Source organism: Cebus imitator, unplaced genomic scaffold (genome assembly GCF_001604975.1).
Source record: "Cebus imitator isolate Cc_AM_T3 unplaced genomic scaffold, Cebus_imitator-1.0 Scaffold311, whole genome shotgun sequence".
Lineage (NCBI taxonomy): Eukaryota > Metazoa > Chordata > Mammalia > Primates > Cebidae > Cebus > Cebus imitator.
In genome coordinates, this window is record NW_016107626.1 from 3,262,277 (window position 1) to 3,272,819 (window position 10,543).

The 10,543-nt window shown below is 58.3% G+C and overlaps 1 protein-coding gene across 3 annotated transcripts in view; it reads left to right on the forward strand.

Annotated features, from left to right (window-relative positions):
• Window positions 1-10,543, forward strand: part of SS18L1 (SS18L1 subunit of BAF chromatin remodeling complex) — a 38,426-nt gene that overhangs the window by 14,095 nt on the left and 13,788 nt on the right. For all 3 annotated transcript variants that reach the window (XM_017503471.2, XM_037729572.1, XM_017503472.2), the window contains 6 exons: window positions 1,161-1,245; window positions 2,599-2,743; window positions 4,024-4,203; window positions 5,931-6,095; window positions 6,562-6,663; window positions 7,807-7,899. In XM_017503471.2, coding sequence (XP_017358960.1) covers window positions 1,161-1,245; window positions 2,599-2,743; window positions 4,024-4,203; window positions 5,931-6,095; window positions 6,562-6,663; window positions 7,807-7,899 — 770 coding nt within the window. The remainder of the gene's footprint in view (window positions 1-1,160; window positions 1,246-2,598; window positions 2,744-4,023; window positions 4,204-5,930; window positions 6,096-6,561; window positions 6,664-7,806; window positions 7,900-10,543) is intronic.

Below are 10,543 nucleotides of genomic sequence, written 5' to 3' on the forward strand. Positions count from 1 at the left end.
GTGAGTGCCCCCGGCCACACGTGGAATGCTTGAGGGGTCACGCAGAGTGCACGCAGTGAGTGCCCCCGGCCACACGTGGAATGCTTGAGGGGTCACGCAGAGTGCACGCAGTGAGTGCTTCCACCCACACGTGGGAATGCTTGGGGGGTCACGCAGAGTGCACGCTGTGAGTGCCCCAGCCACACGTGGGAATGCTTGGGGGGTCATGCAGAGTGCACGCAGTGAGTGCCCCGGCCACATGTGGGAATGCTTGAGGGGTCACGCAGAGTGCACGCAGTGAGTGCTCCCACCCACACGTGGGAATGCTTGGGGGGTCAGGCAGGGTCCAGGCACGGGGTTCAGGTGTGTCCCAAGAGCCCCCAGCACAGCTGTGAAGCGTTGCTGCCAGAACCGGAGTAGTTCCAAGAGAGTTGGGAGCAGTGTGGGGAGGCCTGGGCTGGCCACTGCGGGCGGCTCTGCGGCCAACAGCCAGGGCACCAGGGGGACAGCAGCACCTCCAGATAGCACCTCCTGTGATCCTAGGGCCCAGTGCAGAGGAGGGGTGCGTGGCCAGTCTGCCACTCTCCAAGCGGCTGTGCAAATGGCCATCAGACTGACCTGGAGGCGGGAAGTGGGTGAAGGGCCTCACACAGCCCTGGTGTGGGTGGGGTGAGGGACTGAGGCCCCCAGGTGCGAGGTGTGTGAAGGGCCATCCCTGGCCGGACTTTGCTTCCCCACTGCTTTCCAGGCCTTTCTCAGGGTCGCTGGCTCCATGGAGTCCACACGCTGCCCAGCTCAGCTGGACGAGCGCTCTGTCCCTCTGTCACCTTCAGGCCCCTGCCTCCTCCTAGCCTCCCCCATCTCCATTCTCTGAACAGACTGGTGCCAGCTCCCGCTTGGCTGCCACTTTAGAGTTTTTCCAGAGTTTTGTCATGGGATGGGAGCCTGCTCAGGGTTTGGGGTAGAGGCTGCCCTGCCATTGGCGCCTGGACCCCAGCACCCTGCTGCCTACCAGTTTTCAGCTGGGCAGGCAGACCTGTCCCTGCGTGTCATCCGGGGTCCATGTCCTGATGGTGTTTGGCTGAACGTCAGGCTGTCTCGGTCACATATTCCTCCTGCCATGGATCCGCCTGGAGACTCGGTGGTCCCGTCCGGCCTCACGCGCGCCCCCCCACTCACAGGTACCAGCAGATCCTGCACCGGAACCTGGTGTACCTGGCCACGATCGCGGACTCCAACCAAAACATGCAGTCCCTGCTTCCCGCCGTGAGTACCCGTGCGGGGCGAGCCCCGACCCAGCAAGGATCCGACACTGCCTCCAATCAGAGTTCTTGGGCGTGTCACCTCAGGTAGCAAAGGTGACTCGCAGAGAAACCCAACAATACCACCAGAACCACCAGAAATGGGAGGTGTGGTCGGCGGTGACCAGCCCTTCCTGACACACCGGGGTTCATGACAGCATCTGAGGTGGCAGGGTCAGAACAGCGGCTTGGCCTTTTTACGTATCGAATGGAGGAAAGCCCCAGAACTCTAGGAGCAGCAGCAGTGGCTCTCAGGTGTGGGGTGTGGAGAGGTGAGATGGGGGCCCCACATCTCCCTGGAACCTCTCTGGGTGCTTTGAGCAGTTGTGAGCTGTGCACATGCGCTGTTGTGGGTGAAAACGGAACTTAAAAGAAGTTCCGTTTATGCTCCACACCGTAAATTCTCCAAATGTTCAGATATTTTATTTTGATTTTGTTAAATGCATTTTTCCAAAATTAAATTGTCACCGTGAAGGCGAGGTGTTGCCGCTGCAGCCTCTGTCCTGCTGAAGGACCAGCCTGTGGGGGCAGCAAGGTTGTGGGACAAATGTGTCGTAGGGAATGACGTATCTCCTAGTGAGCAGAAGTCCCTGGAAACAATGACATAAATGCTAGGATGTGTTTTGCGAGTAAAAACGTTAAACCCACCGCGATGGACCTGTCCCATTGGAGTTCTTTGCCCTATAGATCCCCGTAGGTCCTGCTAGAAATTTCCTTTTCTTGGCTAGGTGTAGACAGCATGTGTGTGCAAACTTCCAGAGCTGCTGTTCGACCTTGATCGGGGTCGGGGGGTGCTGAGGGTCACTTCACTCTCTCCTCCTTCCATGTGGTATGATCCAAGGTGGGCGTAGAGGTGTGGGGAGCGAGGGAGGAGGGGGGCACACGCACCAGGAGCACAGAAAACAGCAGGGAGAGCCTGCCTGTGCCAAGGCCCTCAGCACGGTGGGGTCGCGGACAAGGAACACAGAGGCGCCAGCCGGCTGCACCCGAGAGGGATGGGGTGGGTGCAGCCTGGCGGGCCAGGGAAGGGGTCCCTGCTGTCCCAGGAGAAGGAGGTGCAGCATTTCACAGCCAGGCATGTGTGTGGATGAACTCGATACTCACTAGAGTTCTGAGTGTTCACCCGGACGCTTGTTACGCCATCTCCCCCTGGGCCTGGTGCTCTGTGGTCACCCTGGCTGCGATGGTTATGGACATCGACTGGGTGGCTGTGGCGTATGCCGGCAAAGCTCGGGTGCTCTCTCACCCCTGGCCTGGCCGGTGGAGGTCACTCTCTGTGAATTAACCGTTTTCTCCTGAAAACTTCTGTTGCCCACAGCCGCCCACGCAGAACATGAACCTGGGCCCCGGAGCCCTGAGTCAGAGCGGCTCCAGCCAGGGCCTGCACTCCCAGGGCAGCCTGAGTGACGCCATCAGCACGGGCCTGCCACCCTCCTCCCTCCTGCAGGGCCAGATCGGCAACGGTGAGTGTGGCCAGGGGAGGAGGCCATTCCTGGCCACAAGTCACCGAGGCAGCCCTGGGCTGCTGGTTGCCATGGTGGACACCCCACACCTTGCAGGGCTGGGCATGGGTACCCACTCCTCTTGGGGCAGCCAGAGGTGGGCTGCCGTCGCCCAGGCTCGGGGCTGGTGCGGTTGCTGTGCGGCTGGATGAGTCCTTACTCCAGGTCTCCCACTTTCTCACACCGTCATATTCCGTCCACTTCATGCAAGATGTGGGCTCCGGGTAGGTGGCTGGATAAGGTTGGAATGCTTCTGTCGATGGATTGAAAAGTATGAGCAACGTTTGGAGACTGTGCGTCATATAACAGGCCAGGCATGGTGGCTCAGACCTCTGATCCCAGCCTATTGTGAGGCCTAATAGGCCAGCAGCTCGCTTGAGGCCAGGAGTTTGAGACCAGCCTGGGCAATATGGCAAAACTCCATCTCTACAAAAAATAAAAATATTAGCCAGGTGTGATGGCGCACATTGTAGTCCAAACTGTCAAATACTTGGGAGGCCGAGGGGAGAGGCTCGCTTGAGCTTGGGAGCTGAGGCTGAAGTGAGCCGTGTTCATGTCATTGCCCTGCAGCCTGGGTGACAGAGCCAGACCCTGTCTCAAAAAATAGTAACAAAATAACGACAGATGTACCGTTCTTTTTATACTTTGCTAGCGTCTATGCTGCCTCCTGGGTTCAAGCGATTAGCTGGGATTATAGGCATTCGCCACCATGCCTGGCTACTTTTTTCTTTTTTTCTTTTTTTTTGAGACAGAGTCTCACTCTGTCACCAGGCGCCAGGCTGGAGTGCAGTGGCCTGATCTCAGCTCACTGCAACCTCCGCCTCCCAGGTTCAAGCAATTCTTCTGCCTCAGCCTCCCAAGTAGCTGGAACTATAGGCGTGCGCCACCACACCCAGCTAATTTTTTGTATTTTATAGTAGAGTCGGGGTTTCACCATGTAGGCCTGGATAGTCTTGATCCGGCTAATTATTTTGTAGAGATGGGGTTTCCACCATGTTGGTCAGGGTGGTTTCGAACTCTTGACCTCAGGTGATCCACCCACCTTGGCCTCCCAAAGTGCTGAGATTACAGGCATGAGCCACTGCCTGGCCACTTATTTCTTTATTAATCAATGGTTAATAGTAGTGCTATTGATAGCATCTCTCCCCAAAATCACTTGAAGGGAAATTGGGGTGTCTTCACCTTCAGAAGTGGTGACCCGGCTGCCCAGCACCTGACCCCGCTCCCCACTCCCCTGGCAGGGCCGAGCCATGTGTCCATGCAGCAGACGGCGCCAAACACGCTGCCCACCACCTCCATGAGTGTCTCAGGGTCCGGCTACAGCCACGCAGGGCCCGCGTCGCAGGGTGTCCCCATGCAGGGGCAAGGCGCCATTGGCAACTATGTGTCTCGGACCAACATCAGCATGCAGTCCAATCCAGGTACTTCCTGCCTCTGCTGCCCCGCGGGGCCCGGGCCTGCCTCCAAGACCCTTGACGCACATGCACGGTGGACGTGTGGTCCCCAGGGAGCTGCCTTCCTGCTGGGTGCTGTTTGGGAGGGGCCGTGAGTCTGTGCCGACCACCTCCCAGAGAGCTTCCGGGGGGGTGGACGCCAGTGGGTGCACAGCAGACTCCCCCTGTCCCCCAGCTTCGTGAGGGGCGGGGGTGTTTCCCATGGAGTCTCAGGGAGTGGGGGCCAGAGGCCCTGGGTCTGTACGGACAGCACTGGGCGCTCAGAGGTGGGTAGAGTCGTTCCCCGGGAAGGGAGCAGCCTGGCCGGAGACACCTCAGTGGAGAAGACGAGGGGCCACGCCTGCTGGGCCAGAGGCCTCAGCCTTTCTGCAGGGCCATGGGAGCCCAAGAGCGGCGCCATCCGCCGCAGTGGCCACGTGTGGTGTTGGGCACTCGAGAAGCAGCAGATCCCCGCCGCGTGTCGTGAGTGTCAGCCCCGGTTGAGTGTCAGGAGTCTTTGAGGGACCGGACTTCAGGGGCTTAGTGCCAGCAGAGGGTGCGGAGGATCTCTGTAGGATTTTCTCAGAATCGCTGAATGTTAAACGTTTATTTTGGACATACTGACTCAAATAAAGTGCATGATTAAAATGGATTTCCCCTGTTTGTTTTTACTTTTCTCATGTAGTTACTAGAATCTTTAAAAAGTGTGGCTCATGTCACTTCTGTTGGACGGGGCTTCGTGGGGCTCCTGAGCAGGGACGTGTACGACAGGCCAGTAGGCAGGGAACGCTGCGCCACCAGTGTGAAGGGCCTCAAGGTTGCAGAGGTGCTGAGGCGGGGACAGTGTGACCCTTGAGGCCAGCTCGAGGGACCAGGGAGAACAGGACTCGAGCCACAGTGGAAGCGGGGTTGTCATGGGAGCCGTGTGTCCGAGGAAAGGGCAGAGGTGCTTTTTGGCTGTAGAAGGCCCTGGACCTTCCTGCCCAGGGGCTGTCCCTGTTGTCTCTGCACGTCAGCACTTGTTTAACTAGTGGGTGCACGCAGCGGGGGTCTGAGCATGCAGGGCATCAGTGCAGGCTCTGTAGCAGGTGTGCATTGCAGTGGAGGGCGGTGTTCTCGTGGGGAGCACAGGAAAATAGCAAAGGGCCCACCTGGGCACGGGAGGTAGTTGGGTATGGGAGGGAGGGAGAGAGGCTCTTCCCAGGGTGACGGGGGCCTCTGTCCTCTTCCCAGGGTGACTAGGGCCTCTGTCCTCTTCCCGGGGTGACGGGGGCCTCTGTCCTCTTCCCGGGGTGACTGGGGCCTCTGTCCCCTTCCCGGGGTGATGAGGGCCTCTGTCCCCTTCCCGGGGTGATGGGGGGCCTCTGTCCTCTTCCTGGGGTGATGGGGGGCCTCTGTCCTCTTCCTGGGGTGATGGGGGCCTCTGTTCTCTTCCTGGGGTGACGGGGGCTTCTGTCCTCTTCCTGGGGTGACGGGGACCTCTGTCCTGTCCTCTTCCTGGGATGACGGGGGCCTCTGTCCTGTCCTTTTCCTGGGATGATGGGGTTCTCTGTCCTCTTCCCGGGGTGATGAGGGCCTCTGTCCCCTTCCTGGGGTGATGGGGGGTCTCTGTCCTCTTCCTGGGGTGACGGGGGCCTCTGTCCTCTTCCCGGGGTGGGGGGCCTCTGTCCTGTCCTCCTCCTGGGGTGACATGAGGTCTTTCTCCTGTTGCACAGTCTCCATGATGCAGCAGCAGGCGGCCACATCACACTACAGCTCCACGCAGGGTGGCAGCCAGCACTACCAGGGCCAGTCGTCCATCGCCATGATGGGCCAGGGCAGCCAGGGGAGCAGCATGATGGGGCAGCGGCCCATGGCGCCCTACCGGCCCTCCCAGCAAGGTAACGCCCAGCCAGGCGGGCCTCGGGCGCAGCTGACCGCCACGGGTCGTGAAGTGCCAGCCTGTGGGTGCTGCTCTGTGGGGTGCTAGGGGAGTGAGGCTTGGCGCCTTGGTGTGTGTTGAGTGTGGGCGCTGGCTGTGCGGGGCTGGAGTGGGGCCCGCTGAGGGGTCTGCTGTCCCCAAGAAGTCAGTGTTGGGGGTGGGTGGCAACTGTGATTAAGAGTGTCACAGCCAGGCTGGGCTCATCCCTGTAGTCCCAGCACTTTGGGAGACCAGCCTGACCGACATGGTGAAACTCCATCTCTACTAAAAATACAAAAAATAAGTTGTTTACAGCAACACCGTGGGTGTTCTCCTGGGGGTGGGCACGGCCGCTCAGCAGGGCCCTGGCTTCCCCACCGAGTGAGGAGGTCCTTGGCAGGAGGAGGCTGCGACCCGCACTGGTGCTGACTGTGGTTCCTCCGCAGGCTCCTCCCAGCAGTACCTGGGCCAGGAGGAGTATTACGGCGAGCAGTACAGTCACAGCCAGAGTGCCGCGGAGCCCATGGGCCAGCAGTACTACCCCGACGGTGAGTACCCGCAGTGCCCAGCCCCACCCAGGAAAGCAGAGCAGCGCCAGGGGCGAGGGGGCTGCGACTGCATGTGTCCTCGGTCGTTCCAGCTCAGGCCTGGGCTGCCCGCAGAGTGGCCAGCTGCCCTGCGGGAGCACCGTAGGGAACAGGGTCAGCCGGGCCAGCCGCGGTGCCAGGCCTCCGCAGAGAGAAGCTGCGGCACACGCCGTCACCCTTGACTCCGTGCAGTCTCACCTCCTTCCTGAAAGGCTGTGGGAGTTGGGAGTTGGAGGTGGAGAAGCGCAGCCCCCCATAGAAGGTGGACACGTTCAGGGAGGTGCCTCCCAGTTCACAGTGAATGCCCTGAAGGCGGCGGTTCCACCCCCACCACCTGCCCCTCCCGCCTCTCATCTCTGGAGAGTATTTTCCCGCTGTCACCTTTCAGTCTTTCCGCAGTCCCAGGGCTGTGGAGGGGATACTGAAGGTGGTCTTGGCTGAGCGCAGTGGCTCACACCTGTCATCTCGGCACTTTGGGAGGGCAAGGCAGGAGGATTGCTTCAGCCCAGGAAACTGAAGCCACGCTGAGCCATGATCACGGCACTGCACTCCAGCCTCAGTGGCAGCAAGTCCCTGTCTCTAAAAAAGTAAAAACAGTAAAAGAGATGGTCTTGGAGGCTGGGTTCATCCCCGGGAGGCATCCAGGCAGGGAGCTGGGCTCAGCCAGCCATACGCAGGTGCACAGCCAGGTGGGGAAGGCAGATGGGCAGGTGGCAGCAGGGCAAGCCCCCCTTGCCATGTGATGGTCACATGCAGGGAAGGCCTCGCTGAGGGGTGGACACCTGCCCACGTCCTCCCAGGAGCCAGTGGCAGGGAGAAGTCAGTCGGGTCACTAGTATGGCCGTGGGTGGCCACTGGGAGCACTGATCCTCTGCACAAATCCTCAGGTAGCCTCACAGTCGCTCCAAGAAGGAGGCATTGATCTGCATTTCAGCGAGGAAGCCGAGACACAGGGGGTCGGGGTGTGGTCGGTCTATGGGGACGGGGTCCTGCTGGCTCTAGTTGTCCCCCTGGCCTGACAGCATCTTCCCAGCCTGGGTCTCAGTTGCCTCTTCCGGGATCTGTGCAGCCTCTGCTGACTGTTGCTGTCTCCATGTCACACAGGCCACGGCGATTACGCCTACCAGCAGTCATCATACACAGAGCAGAGCTACGACCGGTCGTTTGAGGAGTCCACGCAGCACTACTACGAGGGAGGTAAGGAGCACGGCCGCAGGCTGGGCTCAAGTGCAAGTGCCACATGCAGCAGAGTTAAGACGCTGCACCCTTAGGAGCGTGTGTGCCTGTCTTCAGCACATCTCCCTTAAATCACAGCACAGCACCGTGTGGGGAGACAGTGCCTTCCTCTGGGAGCTGGAAATTCAGGCTGTGTCTGGAGCCCCGCTTGCCTTACGTGTGTGTTTGTGAGAAAGGGGAAAGGGGTCAGCCGGCCATGCTGGGGCTGGGGGCACACTGTTACTGGGTCTGGCCAGGCAGCGTGGGGTCTGCAAGCCACACTTGGGGCTTCCTCCGCAGAGGCCAGCAGTGGCTGCGCTGGGTGTAGCCTTGCAGTTCTTCAAACACCTGCAGGCCAGGAAACGCACATCTGTGGCTGGGGGCTTGCCGCCATTCCTGGGGTCCCGGGCTGTGCTGCGCGAGGGGCTGTGCATTGGGTAGACTTGCCCATTTCTGTGGTGTCTGTGCTCCTGCTGTGGCTATTCTGAAACCCCAGTAGAACATCCCAGAATGTGGAGTTGGGAACAGGTACACACACAGCCAGTTCCAGCCCGCCCCAGGATAAAGGTAGCCCCCAGAGAAGAGTTGATGATCACCTTGCAGGATTGCACGACCTTGTCCAGGAGGTAAGGCAGGCCTGCAGTCCCTGGGGAGAGGGGCTTTGTGTCCACTCATACTGACCAACAGGCAGCAGCAGTGGCCAAGGCCTTCTTATTGCCAGGCCTCAATCTACCAAGAGGTAACAGTGTCCAGAGTAGGTGAGGCTTCAACAAAGCAGGCAGGCTCTAAACGGCTACAGATTTCCTTGTTTGGGTTACTTTTTTTTTTTTTCCCTAGATGAAGTCTTGCTCTATTTCCCAGGCTGGAGTGCAACGGCACGGTCTCAGCTCACTGCAACCTCTGCCTCCTGGGTTCAAATGATTCTCCTGCCTCAGCCTCCCGAGTAGCTGGGATTACAGGCACCTGCCACCACACCTGGCTAATTTTTGTATTTTTAGTAAAGACAGGGTTTTACCCTGTTGGCCGAGCTGGTCTCGAACTCCTGACCTCATAATCCGCCTGCCTAATCTTCCCAAAGTGCTGGGATTACAGGCATCCTGGGTTACTTCTTAAAGAATTGAATGTGTAAAAGTTTTGTTTCTGAGCTTACACGTCTCAGTCTGCTGTGAAGAAACCACGCAAGTGTAGGCCTGTATAGGAACACCACAGTATGCGCCACAAATACCTGCGACGTTTAAATGTCAGTTATACTTTCAAACACCTGGGGGAACAAAAAGTGCATGAATAAATAAGAAAGAAGCTGGGCACAGTGGCTCACGCCTGTAATCCCAGTACTTTGGGAGGCCAAGGCAAGCAGATCACTTGAGGCCAGGAATTTGAGACTAGCCTGACCAACATGGTGAAACCCCGTCTCTATCAAAAAATACAAAAATTAGCTGGCCGTGGTGGTGCACGCCTGTAGTCCCAGTTAGGAGGCTGAGACAGGAGAATCGCTTGAATCCAGGAGGCAGAGGTTGCAGTGAGCTGAGATCATGCCATTGCATTTCAGCCTGAGTAGGACCCTGTCTCAAAAAAAAACAAAAAAAAAACCAGGTGCAGTGGCTCACACCTGTAATCCCAGCACTTTCGGAGGCCGAGGCAGGCAGATCACCTGAGGTCAGGAGTTCAAGGCCACCCTGGCCAACACGGTGAAACTCCATCTCTACTAAAAATACAGAAATTAACTGGACATGGTGGCGTGTGCCTGTAGTCCCCAGCTACTTGGGAGGCTAAGGAACAAGAATCGCTTAACTCGAGAGGCGGAAGTTGCAGTGAGCCGAGACCATGCCATTGCACTCCAGCCTGGGCAACAAGAGTGAAACTCGGTCTCAAAAAATAATAAAATAAAAAGAAAGAAATGGCCAGGCATGGAGGCTTATGCCTGTAATCCCAGCACATTGGGAGGCCAAGGCAGGAAGATTGCTTGAACTCAGGAGTTTGAGGCCAGCGTGAGCAACATGGCAAAACCCTGTCTCTACAAAAAAAACCCAAAAAGTTAGCCAGGTGTGGTGGCAGGCACCTGTAATCAATCCCAGCTACTCAGGAGGCTGAGGTGGGAGAATTGCTTAAGCCCAGAGGCAGAGGTTGCAGTGAGTTGAGATTGCGCCACTGCACTCCAGCCTGGGTGACGGAGGTAGACCCTGTCTCAAAAAAAAGATGCCACCCTGTGGCCAGTGCCCAGAAGGCATCTTTTGGCATTGCTGGCCGCAGTGGTGCCTCGGTCAGCCTGGGAGCCTGCAGGACCTCTGCTGTCCTGGGCCTGGGCCTGGCCCTGCCAGCTGGAGCAGTTTCAGCTTTGTCCGTGGTGAGGTGTGCATCTGCCCAAGGCTGCCACACTTTGTTCCAGAAACAGACAGGATGTGCTGCTCAGCCTTTCACCGTCTGACATAGCTACCTTTTTTCCAAAGAAGACCTTGCTCTGTACGTAGGCTGGAGTGCAGTGGTGTGATCATGGTGCACTGCAGCCTTGAAATCCCAGGCTCAGAGATCCTCCTGCCTCAGCCTCTAGAGTTGCTGGGACTACAGGCATGCACCACCATGCCTAGCTTTTTTTTTTTTTTTTCCAGACAGAGTCTCGCTCTGTCGC